This window comes from Scomber scombrus, chromosome 4 (assembly GCF_963691925.1).
Source record: "Scomber scombrus chromosome 4, fScoSco1.1, whole genome shotgun sequence".
Classification (NCBI taxonomy): domain Eukaryota; kingdom Metazoa; phylum Chordata; class Actinopteri; order Scombriformes; family Scombridae; genus Scomber; species Scomber scombrus.
In genome coordinates, this window is record NC_084973.1 from 10,256,873 (window position 1) to 10,270,818 (window position 13,946).

The 13,946-nt window shown below is 38.1% G+C and overlaps 3 protein-coding genes across 4 annotated transcripts; all 3 read left to right on the forward strand.

Moving 5' to 3' along the window:
* Window positions 1-1,895: 1,895 nt before the first annotated feature.
* Window positions 1,896-3,650, forward strand: LOC133979588 (alpha-1-antitrypsin-like protein GS55-MS). The gene is given in 5 exon segments (XM_062418135.1): window positions 1,896-2,528; window positions 2,657-2,727; window positions 2,838-3,031; window positions 3,156-3,303; window positions 3,392-3,650. Coding segments are annotated over 5 exon segments (1,236 nt in total). The 5' UTR covers window positions 1,896-1,900; the 3' UTR covers window positions 3,587-3,650.
* Window positions 3,651-5,468: 1,818 nt separating this feature from the next.
* carnmt1 (carnosine N-methyltransferase 1) lies at window positions 5,469-9,626 on the forward strand. 2 transcript variants are annotated; one of them, XM_062418136.1, is made up of 8 exons: window positions 5,469-5,747; window positions 6,222-6,417; window positions 6,528-6,694; window positions 6,922-7,062; window positions 7,332-7,510; window positions 7,806-7,919; window positions 8,494-8,597; window positions 8,697-9,626. In XM_062418136.1, exons 1-8 carry the CDS (start codon window positions 5,479-5,481, stop codon window positions 8,889-8,891), a joined length of 1,365 nt encoding a protein of 454 aa, XP_062274120.1. In that variant the 5' UTR covers window positions 5,469-5,478; the 3' UTR covers window positions 8,892-9,626. The 2 variants fall into 2 exon arrangements, with proteins under 2 accessions (XP_062274120.1, XP_062274121.1); XM_062418137.1 differs by having other exon boundaries at window positions 7,383-7,510.
* Window positions 9,627-10,289: 663 nt separating this feature from the next.
* On the forward strand, window positions 10,290-11,940 carry wu:fa19b12 (uncharacterized protein LOC560551 homolog). Its single transcript, XM_062418138.1, has 3 exons — window positions 10,290-10,343; window positions 10,483-10,828; window positions 11,076-11,940. The coding sequence occupies exons 2-3, from the start codon at window positions 10,511-10,513 to the stop codon at window positions 11,238-11,240; spliced, it is 483 nt and encodes a 160-aa protein (XP_062274122.1). The 5' UTR covers window positions 10,290-10,343; window positions 10,483-10,510; the 3' UTR covers window positions 11,241-11,940.
* Window positions 11,941-13,946: the final 2,006 nt, after the last annotated feature.

Consider the following 13,946-nt stretch of genomic DNA (forward strand, 5'->3'; position numbering starts at 1 on the left):
ATAATTTCTTGCGGGATTGCCTTCAGTGCTGTGTTATATTGTCTAGTAGTGCAAGTAAAATTTCCATTTTTCAATGAAAACATTGTATGTTAAGAAATGACCATAATTATCTAATAAATATACAGTGGACCAGATAACTTTTTCCATCCATTCTTTACAAAAGAAAGATTTTCTCTTTATTAATATTCATCTATTATTCCGTATTGGGACTGTGTGTGGGGAAAAGTTATGCTTGTATATCAGTTTCCAATAATGTAGGACTTGTTGATGAAAAGCTGACAGCTTAACTGCTAGTTTAGGAAATCAACACCACCAAAATTTCTGAAGATTTTAAACGGATAATCAAATCAGAAGCTTTCACATTTTCTAATAAAAGTTTGTAACCATTTTAATTTGATGGTAAGAGTCATTGGTTGAAATAAAATGTGTTTTTCTCCCTATCCATTTAGCTCAAGATCTTATATAAGCACCTTGTGCTTTTTTAATTTAAAAATATCAAACTAGAATTGCTTTTATTAATATCAGAGTCTTATTACAGGAATTACTCATATCCTGCACCAATTTGAACACAAACCCTCTCTGTTGTTTATTTTTGGATTTACTAAATTGCATTGTGAATTCTCTCACTTTAAATTTGAAATATTCCCATCTACTAATACTAATACTTCTACTGCTACTACTACTACTTATAGTCCTAATGTCCGTAATTTTTCGTATTAAGCCTCTAACAGTTTTAACATATCTGTCATTTCTCAGAAGATCTGCATTGAACTTCCAATACTCTTTTTTTGTATTTAGATGTACTCTCTGGATTCTTGTTTTCACAAATTGTTTGTCCAATGCAAGGAAACATAAGTTATGACATAACAATTGGATTATTACATTTGTGGCCTTAAGAAATACTATTGGTCAATTGAGCTTAATAAAGACTAATAAGTTTAAGTTTATTTAACATTACATCGATTTCATTACTGCTAAAGTTGATCTACTTGCAGCCTTTTTTTTTTGTTGGCATATCTCTGATTCCTGGACATGTGCCAGAGCATTGCACACAGCACCACACCTGCCCTTATATACTGTTTAGTGGGCGTTACCTACACTAATAACAAACTATCTGCCAGGTGCCTCCAATTTAAGATCTCTTGGGATTCATCATTCAGCACACCTGGATAAGAGCGTTTTTTGGTTTCAGAACATTTGGTGCAAGTGGAGTTGATTTTGCAATCTCAGTTTGATGCTACAGTCAGACAGTAATCACATCTCTCTCTGTCCAGTCTGTGCCTTGCTGTCTGAGGTTGAGGAAGAAGTTAAGTAGTTCAAAATATTTACATTTCTAACATGAATTGTTTCAGCAAGACAAGTCCTCTGCCAACAATCAGATTGTTTTATATCTTTAGTTAGAGATGCACACAGGAAAATATGTGTGGTACAGTGTGTCTGCACAGTGTAGCTCAAACATCCAAGTGAAATAGCAATAAGCAAAACACACTTGGTTGGATTTAAAATAAGTTATTTCAGTCATTATGTCCTCCTTTTTGGAAGTACAATGATTCATTATTAAAGAGGCAATACATCTTGGGTATTCTCATGTTAAATATTAATGACTGAATATGCCACAGTAAAAATAAAAGTGTTTTTCTTTTTAGGTATTATTCAGTAAAGGTTTAGCAGTCAAGACTCACATGTTGCAAAATTCTGAAAAATAATAAACTGTTGTATCTTTGGCAGAAAATGGTGTTTCTGTAGGACCCCATTACTTGCAGTAAAAAACAACAACTGATTGAGAAATGTTTTCAGGGCCTTTTTTTTTTAAACAACACATTTGTGTCACTTATGTATTTGCTGCAGCAAATAGAGTGCAACCCAATTATATACTTTTGACCTTTTGTCTCAGTTCACCATGATGCGTGCAGTCCTGAGTATCTGGATCTTATCAGCAGTGGCCTACGTGGGCAGAGGCCATCAACATAAAGGACCCATCAAGGTCAAACATCGGGCAGGCCAAGACACTGAGAGCATCTCACTGGTGGCTTCAGCAAACAAAGAGTTCGCCTACCATCTGTACAGGAAGTTAGCAGCTCATGCTGACTCGCAAGGCAAGAATATATTTTTCTCACCAGTTAGTGTGTCTGTTGCCTTGGCTGCCTTGTCTGTTGGAGCACGGGCGGAGACCCACCGGCAGATCTTCAGTGGTCTGGGTTTCAACAATTCCCTACTGACGCAGACAGTTGTGGATCAGGCCTTCCGTACACTCCTCGAACGGGCTAACAATACATCTAAGGAAGACACCAGTGAAGGGACTGCTGTGTTTGTGGATAACAGCTTCAAGCCAAAGCCTGAGTTCCTGGACGTCTTAAAAAAGTCTTACTTTGCAGATGGGTTCCAAGTTGACTTCACCAAAACCACAGACAGCACCAATACTATCAATAAGTATGTGGAGGAGAAGACCAATGGAAAGATCGATAAGCTGGTGGAAGACCTGGACCCAAGCACAGTCATGTATCTCATCAGCTACATATACTTCAAAGGTACATGAGATGAGATCCACTTTGTACACTCATTCTTTTAAGGTCTCTTCTGCATTTCAGATAGTTGTTTTGAATTTTAAACATGAGCCATCACTTGTGTTTTATCTCTGCTCATCACTGTCTAACAGGAAAGTGGCAAACTCCATTTGATCTTAAGCTCGCCAAGGAGGACACGTTCACAATTGACGAGAACACCAAGGTTTAGAATGGCACTATTTATACTTAAATTACAATGATTAGACTATAACTCAGCCACATTTGATTGATACTTTGTTTCCCAGCTGACACTTGATGTTCAAATTCCTCCAGGTTCCTGTCCAGATGATGAATATGGAGGAGGATGTTGATAGCTGTTACAACCAGGCGATTAACACATCGGTGCTCCATCTTCCCTTTAACAGTACCTACTCCATGCTGTTGTTGTTGCCTGATGATATGGCGATACTGGAGAATGCCATTTCTCCAAACCACATCACCAAATGACTTAAGTGGATGACGTGCAGGTTGGAAGAATCTGAAATCATGCTTTAATTTTTGGTTTCTAATATGGAAGGTTTGACTCAAAGCACCAGCTTTGTTAGCTGCTGTCAGATCAATCACTGTATGTTTGTATATTTTAAAGTTTAGCACATTTGACTTGTATCTTCCGAAGTTCTCCATCAAGACTTCTTACTCCCTGAAGGATGTGTTGACTGAAATGGGAATGACAGACATGTTTGATTATCAGGCAGATTTGAGCGGCATTTCAGAGGGACAAAAAATGACTGTCTCAGAGGTATGAATGGAGACTATTTGTTAACACATATTTCTTTCTGTCTATTCTATCTAACCTTGATCTTGCTCTGCCTCTATTTTACCCCCAGATTGTGCGGCAAGCCACTCTGGATATTGATGAGGCCGGAGCCACTGCTGCAGCAGCTACAGGCACTGGCTACACCCCTATGTCCTTCTACTACGTCCCTGTCTTGAGGTTTGATCGGCCATTTATGGTCCTGATCACTGAGCGCAACACAGAAAACATCCTCTTTATGGTCAAGATTATCAACCCAAACATCTGATGGAGTAATATTTGTGTTCACTTATGCACTGCTGTGGCATCACAAATTAAATACTCACAAAAAACATTTGCTCTATGGTCTATTGCTGTATAACTGAGTGTGTAGATAACTGTCTTATTGTTTGAGTGTTTGTCTGTTAGTTTTTGAAGGTAAAGTAATACAATGTCAGATACAAATACAAATATCACAACATTTGGATTTGACTGCATTTGTTAGACCTTGAAACAGAAGTACTGCCATAAAGAAATACACAATGGTTTCAAGAGCAATGCAGTATGTTTAAATTTTTCCTAAAACTACAGTATATTTTATTTAGTCTCTTCTCTAGTATTTGACTGTGCACTGGGTCATTTCATGAAATCCCTTGGATGGAAAATAAACATATTCCATATGTGGAAAATCACCCCTGTGTTGCTCTCAGTAGATATAAAATAATCCACTTGCACCCAAAACCTTTTGTCTGTTATTATGATACAAATGTGAAACTTCTGTTGCTGTTTAAAAAATTAAATGAAATCATAGAATTTGGATGCTTAAATGAACTGTGATGAGAAAGCGGGGATGAGGAAATAAAACTTGATTTATGTTCATTATTTGCATTTTTAAAAGGGAAAAAAGGACTAATATATATATACTAATATATTATATCATTATATAATAATATAATAACTTGAGTCAAACAGCCACTGGATCATCTTTCACCAAATTAGGAATAGAAATTGTTATTAATTAGTTTTAAAACGAAGCAGGCTAAATTGTCTAAATTGTGTAGATTAAAGTCCAGCTACACAGTGCAAACAGTTTTGACTGTTAATGTGTAAACAAGATGGGACTTTGTTGTAACAAGGGGGAACCAATCAAAAGAAGAACGAGTTCAAAGGTCATAGATTGATTTTAAATGTGTTGGCCCATTCACTGCAAATATTGTGTTTTAAACAGTATTTACTACTATAATACTAATAGTGTATTGCAAATTGACTTTCCAAGGGACAACTGGTTTCCATTAAATCCACTGCAGGGAGGAAACTAGATTGATTATTGTATTTCATTATGTAAGGTTGCTCATCTTGACCTGACAGTTAACTGTTTATGAGCAACTTTGTGAATATCAATTAAAACACGTGTGACTGTAAGTACTATGATGGCAGTGACACCATGTTTGGTAAAAGCTAGAGATCACCAGTGGAGGAATGTTACTAAGAACATTTACTTACATTTATTTAGGTACTGTACTTCAATAAGTATATTTTATGCCACTTAATAAATATTCTCCACTACAGTTCAGAGTTGTATATTGTACTTTTTACTATACTACATTCATTTGATGGCAGTTACTTTTAAGGTTAAATTTTTGCATAAAATATCAGAATGACTATATATGATACTGCATTATTATCAGTATTGACAATAAACATTTCCCCTGACATGATTTCAAATAAATAACTTTCAGGCCCACAAAGGGTGAAACTATAATATTTCACAGAAATGTCAAGATTACACAAACCTTCTGAAAAGTTAATCTATATTTATGTAGACCAGCTATGTTTTGTCTTCCCTCCCAACCAATTGATCATCTGAATATCCCTCCGATGTTTCTTGTGACCCTAACAAAGCTGTTCAAATTAGCTCCACCTCGAACAGCTGGAATAGTAATACGCTACTTATGCACTGACTCATCAGTATTAATAATGTACTTTGTTAGATTTATTTAATATATCAGTCACAGCCTTTTTTTTAGTACATTAGTAAATTGAGCTGGTAACACTTCTATACTTGTCATTAAGTAATTTTACACTGTGGTATTGATACTTTTGAGTACTTCTTCAAACAGACCACATAATGTATATGGTTCACAAAATATAGTGTAAAACCTGTGAATGCCAGCGCAAATAATGCAGTTTGATATACTGTCGGTAGGTGGCAGCAGTGCGCCCCGCGGATTCTGGTCTGCAGGAAATTACAAATTCCAAGAAGAAGACGCTTGTCGCAATTTTGATTGGATGGCTGTAAAGTTTGTTTCAGACATGGCTGAAACACCAGGGGAAGGGGATCCAGGAGGACCGTATTTTAACAAAGAAAGAACAAAATGCAGCCCCGATGAGGAGGCTAGGCTGGAAAGGCAACATTTCTGGAGAATAATCGATGCTTTTAGATTTTACAGGTATAATAAAATACGTTAAACCAAGTAGTAGACACGGCCAGTGGCGGTTTGTTTCAAACGAACGGTGGTGTTAGCAAAGAAAGATAGCAAATGACAGACGGTTTTGGAGGGAAACCTCGCCAGATAGTTCATCTTTATTCAAGTACTGGTCAGTGAACTCACCAAAGTTAACCAAACGTATATTTCAAACGGGTTCCTGTGGCATTTATTAGCTAATTTTCTTACTTTAGCTCGACTGTCTTGGCATTACCTCTGTTCCGTTTTTCCCTTCTCACACTGCTCGCAAATTGAATCAGATCGGTTTAAGGAATATTAGCCTGGAGACAAAAGTAAAGGATGTAGAAAAAACACTTAATCTGGAGAGTCATACCCACTGTCTGTCTCTAAACAGCAGCATCAAATCAGGCCGTATCCCAAAGTCCTCCTGCCATCCCTTTGTGGACACCTGCTCTAACCTGCATTTCCTCCTGTCAGGGTCCATATCCAGGAGCAGGTCAAACGTGCTGAGCGTCAGTTTCAAAGCTTACCCCAGCGCCACCAGAATTTGCTGCCAGCTGTTCAGTCCAACCTGGCCCGCCTCAGCAAGTGTGCAGACCACAACCAGGAGGTGCTGCAGGGCATCATTCACAACAGCATCCACATGTTTGAGAACATTGAGTATGGCGAGAGGGTAAGGCTTGAGTTAGTTAGTTGGAGTTTGAATTTCCACTGCATAGTTTTTTTTATGTACCCCAGAAATCCAGTTAGATGCAGCATGTTGTGTCTGTATGAATTCCTCAGGAGGATCCAAGGAAAGCACGCCCATCCTCTACATTTGACATGGACAAGCTGAAGTCCACCTTAAAGCAGTTTGTCAGAGACTGGAGTGAGACGGGCCGGGGTGAAAGGGACACCTGCTACCAGCCCATCATCCAAGAGATCCAAAGACTCTTCCCAAGTGACCAATAGTAGGAAACACACATCCTCGCTCACACAAAATAACACACAAAGACAGACATGCATGCCAAGACAAAGACAGTAAAACTCATATGGTGCTGCATATTTAGAACAGACAGAAATAAGTACATTGTTGTTTTATAATGATAAAAACAAACAACTTGTCTATGTGCTATGGTATCAAACCTTCTTGTGTTTTCCATATGATATGTGCATTTTATGCATTTTATTATGTCAGTGATGTGTCTAAGGTGAGCGTGCTGGTCCCGGGTGCTGGTCTTGGCCGTCTAGCTTGGGAGATTGCTCGGCTGGGTTACATCTGCCAGGGCAACGAATGGAGCTTCTTCATGCTGTTCTCTTCAAACTTTGTTCTCAATAGGTACAGCACATACACAGACATTAACACTGCTGCTTCTCACAACACATAGGGACTATCATCTTCCTATTCATGCATTCATGCAGGATAACTTTGCTTGCTTGAGGTGGAATTATCTATTAATCACAGTTAATTCGTATGTCAGTGATCATTAAAAAAAATCCAAACACATTGTTCAAATTAAGCTGTTTGGCGGTACACATCTAACTTCATACTCTGTGGAATGTCACTTCGATCCACCTGTGGTCATTTATATGGACGGCTCCATTCAGGTGTGAAAAGGTGAACTCTCTGACCCTGTACCCCTGGATCCACCAGTTTAGCAACAACAAGAAATCCTCAGACCAGACACGACCTATCAGATTCCCTGATGTCAACCCTCAAAGCTTACCACTGGATTCGGACTTCTCCATGGTAGCAGGAGACTTCCTGGAGATCTACACAGAACCAGGTCAGTACAAATTTGTGTGGATCTTTTACCTTTTGTATAAACCTAGTGCAAAATAGTTAATTTAAGGCTTCAGGAATGGGTTTAAAGATTATAGATTGTTTTCAGATTCCACTAATCTGTATTTTGTTAAGGTTAAATTGCTCCATCAGGTAAACAATTCAGATCAATACGTTTTCTTTACGGAGCACACAATAAAATACAATTTTACAAAGTAAAATGTATTATTTCAAAACTGTGCTTCTTATCAATATTCATTTATAAAAGTGTTCACATGTCAAGCATCTGTTTCTCTCAGATTCCTGGGACTGCGTGGCTACCTGCTTCTTTATCGACACAGCTCATAACGTCATACAGTATGTGGAGACTATCTGGAAGATTCTTAAACCTGGTGGAGTTTGGATCAACCTGGGTGAGTGAGTTTGTGGAAACAAGATTCACCCTTGAACTCTATGTATTATTTTGGTAGATGTTGTAGCAAATGGTGAAGTTTAAAAAGGACAAACACACCACCATAAACTTGTAGACTATAGAAATATGCCAAAATATGCTCTCTGTCACAGCAATTATGTAAAAACACATTTCACTCTAACATACTCTTAACATAGCCATTATTTTGCTATTCATGGTTGTCATTTTTTGATTTTTCAACTAACTTAGCAATGCTTCAGTTACAGTGAATGTGATACTTGATACTATAGTTATTGTTCTAGGCAGAAAAATGTCTACTGAAAATGGTTGACCAAATTACAAAAAAAAAGCTGTCGAGAATCTGTAAAATTTAATGTTATTCCATACTGGGAAAACACACAACAAATTGGTCACTGAACAGGTTGTACATCAATCAAAAGAAATTTGGGATGAATATTTCTTATTTAATAGAATGTACAATTGTTTGTCACAGTCTTATGAGCAGGTAGATAGACATAGACAAACTTTTAAAAGTGGTGTTTTTGGATCTCAGTGCACATATCTCGTTTCTTCAGGTCCACTGCTGTATCACTTTGAGAACATGGCCAATGAACTCTCAGTTGAACTTAGCTACGAAGACATTAGGACAGTGATGGTTAAATTCGGCTTCCGCATTGAGGTAAACGGAGGACTTATGTGCACATTCATGACTTAACTTTGTGTTTCTCTTCAGAAATCCTGTTCTCGTTGTAAAACAACGTTCACATTTCTCTTGCAGGTGGAGAAAGAGTCTGTGCAGACCACCTACACAGAAAATGATCGCTCCATGTTGAGGTACGTGTATGACTGTGTCTTCTTTGTGGCACGGAAGCCTGGAGATTTGTATTTTAACTGTCAAGAAGACGACCAACAACAGAATTCACCACCGGCTGCAAAGTCACCACGACGAGAGGGAACAGACTGCCTGACGTGACAGCAAATACTTTGACTAGAACAATAAGCGTCAAGGAGCACAACCATTGGCAGAGAGAGGATTGCTCTGAGAAGATAAAAAAAGAAAACTGACACAAAAGGAAAAAAAATCAGTGGACATACATTTTCTTTTTTGTGACTTATTTTTTTAATAATGTGTCTTGTGGAGAAATGTGCTCAACTCCAGAAACTTGTTTTCAGGAGGGAGACACACCAAGTACCTGAATGTGGAATAGGAACTTTTGCAGCACCAGGTGATCTGTCAGACCTGGAAATGTGCGTCATCATATGCTGCAGTGGTATACTCTGCAGAGAAACATTGTGATCCTAAATACTCGACATCCTCTGATCGCTGGGTTTGAGTTGAGTGAGATCGCTCTGGCTGCTGTATTGTTTTTGTGGCGGTTTGTGTATCAGCTGTAAGCCATGAAGAGTCTCTTCCTTCAATTATTAAGGCCTGGAGTTTTACTCATTCTCATGCCCATTGACTACCTGCCTGAGATTGTGTGAGTGAAGAGGGTGACATGTACATTTATGTTTGAAATGTATTTATTTTTTCAGATATGGTGCCAATAACTACATCTACTCCATTTTTATTGATCTACACTGAAAATGTAATCAAAACTTGTTTCAGCTTTTGAGGAATAGGTGTTTTAAAGTTGGAAATTACTGTTGTCAACTTTTGGTTGTTTCTAATCACACTTTGCAATAAAGCCAGACATTTGAAAAATATTAATCTCCAGAGTTGTACTATATTATTCAATTTGTTTTATTTAATTTCGTGTTTATGCTGGTACTGAAAAAGCAATAAGGTAATGTTTGATCTGTTTCATTGTATACACAGCAACCAAATCACAAGTGCAATCACAGTTAAAAATATATTTGTACTAAGTATAACAGAACTAAATTAGTCATTCATTTTGTTGATTACACCTGTGTTAAATGATTCAAAGTTTCAAAAAATACATTAACAAATGAATTACATAAATGAATATTTGCATGGAAACTTCACTGTAGTGACAAATGTAACTTTTCACAGAAATGTGGTTTTATAAATGGTACACCATGTAATTATATATTAATAAGTGACATGGTTTATAACCTAAATTGGTACATGTGCAACGAAAAAGATAAAGAAAGCTTCTATAACATAACCGTCAAGCTTATGAACGTGATCCAGTTGAATAGGAGGGGTCACTGGATAGCTTGATGAGTATGAAAATGATGTTAATCATATGCCATGGCCTTCGCATGTATCCATCTTAACCTAACGGAACACCTATAGGAGATTTTCGTGTAAAGCTTTGAGGCAGCACTCCATCAACACAACAATGAGGCAGGGGTATAAACTCTCGCGATGGGGTTAAGATCTCGCGAGATGCTTCCTCCGACTGCGTGAATCCAAGACTAACCGTGTTTGGTCGACTGTACACACCTTCCCCGCTAAACACAGGTGAGCATACGCAGCTGCCAGTGTTTATAATAAAACGTGCTTTGGTTTACTGCCTGTCTTAATAGTACACTGACAAGCTGGTTTACATGGCAAAGAGACGCGCAGATGACACTTTATTGCACCACTCTCCCTCTAAAAGGTCTTACCACTCACTCTGCGGTATCGACATGCAGTTGGAAAGCGTGGTGGCTCCTAAGAGCCCGCCATCCCTGCTGGCTTTGTTGGGCACCCGCTGCAGAAAGCGGCCGTATTACTTTGAAGACCCAGAGCAGCAGCAGCAACAACAACAACAAGAAGAAGAAGCCCCTATTTATTGCAAGACCTTAAACTGCTGCGACACAAGGAAGCATGCTGCTGATGTTTTCCCTGTGTCGACTTCTGGAAGTTTCCAGGACCGTCGCAGCCCCATTAAATACACAAACTCCAAGAAACGACTCAGAGAAGACTCCGTGGGTTCTGAGACTGCTTCCAAAGCAAAGGATTATGTAAGTTATTGATAATAAAGTATTCTGCAGCAAGTCTGCACTAATGATAGTGGAGCTGCTCAGAGAAAATGCAATGGCAGTAAATGTCCACTAGATGTCACCCTTTACCAAACATTGTGTAGCTTTCTTTCGTCCCAAGTAAGTAAGGCAGATTTGATCAGGTTTGGTTCTATCTCTGCAGTTACAAGCAGACTATAACGTTACTGCTTTAGCTACTTTTTACATTTTTCTCTCTCATCACTTTCAGGCTGGTGCAGAGAGCACTACTGAAGACTGCAAATACAACACATTCCAGTTCTGGAGGGTCCCTCTGCCTGAACTTGATCTCTCACTGCTAGACGATGCCAATGCCCAGTCCAAAACAAAAGACAAGTCAAAGGTCAAAAACTCCTCAGATGTCATGGAGACCTGAAAGTGAAAGGTGCAGCAAGTTTGTCACGACTTCAGCTGGCAAATGTTGTTATGCTTTTCAGAAGATGAACACATCAGAAGCACATTAGCAACACTTGAGGTTGCACAAAATTAATTCAGGCCAAGGTAGCCCTGTCAGATGGATAGTGAGACAGGTCTGTGTTGGTGCATTCACTCACAGTAGGTGAACTAACAATATCTGCCCTGCAGTAATACAGTTGTTACAGTGGTGACCAAAATATGTTGATTTTCTTTTTTCTGTATTTTGTGAAATCATGGAAATCCATCCATCCATTTCCAAGTTGTAGTTTATTAATCCAAGTTTTCTATTTAAAATAATATCCACATTGAAAATGTCTTTATGTGAACAGTATTTCATACGTCTTGTGTTTGACTGGCTTTTGTTTTGTGCATAAGCTCTACCGTGTAAACCCAATATACAAAAAATAAACTTGTGTAATGCTACTACTGAGATGAGGTATGAGCTGGGTCTACACATTACATTTAGAACAATAACAATATTTTTCCAAGCTAGTTTGGTGTTACTCATTTCAGATTTTGTGACTGCGTTGCAGATGTTGTGGGAGGTAAGACATGTTTTAAATACACCTTGTTCAGTGTATGTTCTCTTATTACATGTAACTGATGCACCTTGTTGCAGTCACTTGTTTTTTTTGGCAATAAAAGTTTCTTAAACTTTATATGCTCTTTACTTTTTTTATTTTAGTTTACTTTAAAATGCACTTAGGCTTATTCATTTGTTTTTATAAAAGTACTCTTCAGGAGCAGTGTCATTTCAAAATTTTGAAAAAAAGGAGACTGCAGTCCCACTCCACTCAAAAATGTGTTTTGTGACCTTCACTGTGCCGAATGTCATAAATATTGAGATACAACCATAAGACTTTTTTCAAGTAGGAAACTTACACCATTTTGATGTGGAAACTTGACTCTTGTGTCCAGCTGTTAAACTTCTGAAATTAACAATATTTTTGTAGGCTCTGGATTTTTACAAGAGGGAGAGGGAAGAGATCTAAGTTTAGTTTAACACGTTTCTGATATGGTCTTATTATTCCAAGTAGTGTATTGTTATAGGCTTAAAACATGTCTGGGGTATCTTTAAATATTTTTTGCTTCATGAAGCCAAATAAGTTAAAGCAGACAGGGAAAAAAACGTGGTCACAGGACAGTAACAGCACACAAGTAAAAGCATGGGCCAGTAAAGCCAGGTAAAACTGGGCTCAGCCTGGCACACAGACCTGTCATCAGGGGATGCTTAACTATTCAAAAAATGACTAAAACAAGTTTTCTTCGTAGCTGTAGAGATCATAGGCCTGAATGAGGTGATATAACAACTTTCAAAGAGTTTCCTTAAGAGCTACCTGGCAGATGAGCGATCACCTTGGAGACAGATGGCAGAGTGAGGTGGATGGGAAGATAGGGAGACAATAGTTGAGAAAGAGACTGTTTAACATAATGTAAATGTCTCTGATATTATGTTTAAATAATGTTTGGATTTTAGAAATTGATATATATTAAACACAAGATAGTTTGCGGCAGGTGTTCTCCAATCTTTGTTAGCTAACTGTTTCATGAAACTAGCTGGAAGCTGTGGTTTGACCTTTCTTATATACAGTCTAGAGTTTGACTGACAAGCTAAGCTAAGCTAACAGTTGGCACGTATTGAAATCTCAGCATTGTTAGGACAGTTTGAGCAACATATCAAAATACGCCATAGTTAGGCATATATATGCAGGCTAATTTGACCTTTTCCTAGCTATTACTGTACAATAATTAATGAAAAGGAACTAGCTTGCGGATAGTTTCATTTAACTATTAAAAATATTGTGATAGTGATATTACTTTGTATTATCATTTTCTCTTTTAAATTAGGGGTAACAACACAGGAGATTGCCCCTACAGAAAGATGTTATTGTCATCAGTTGTAGTTTTGTGCACTGACAACAGTATCTACAGTGACTTGTAGCACTGTAGGGTTCAGAGCAGAGGGTTGACTCACTTTGTTACTTTTTATTTACAGTTTATCAAATGATATTAGTCAGATTTTGTAGTCTATACACATATGTGCACACATGGCAATCCTGAAAACACAGAGCCCCCCACATAAACCCAATTTAACCCCTGAGTAAAACACATATTAGCCTGTCATAGTTAAAATAAAATTATAAATGAATAAATATAGGATTGTTTGATGTACGCTTTTATGAAATAAAACACATGAAGAAGGAATCTTCATGTGTTAGCAAGTGCTCTGACCATTTAATTGTTTTTGTGTGTGTGTGTGGGTGTGTGTGTGTGTGCGTGGGAGGGGGCTGAGTAACAGACATCAGTTGATTCTTTTCAGTGGGTTACTGTTCCTTATTATCTATCTTACCTACCAGATACTATCACTACATTTTCCCAGGACCGGGATGGGGGACTTATAATCACACTCCTACCATTGTGAGCAAAGTGTGTTTGGAGGGGGGGGGATCATGAACTCCTCAAGGCTTCTTGGAACGGCTCTCCCTGCCCTTTGGACCAGCGGTTGATAAAGGGCCACTCGGTTCTTGTCAGGAGTGTAATGATGAAGTGGTGGGATTAGACTCATATGTGTAACACAAGTTTTAAACCGAAGTTTCCCTCCAGCCATGGTAAGTAGTGTGTAACTAATACTTTTATGCACAGCAATGGCCAGCTTTGTTTCCAG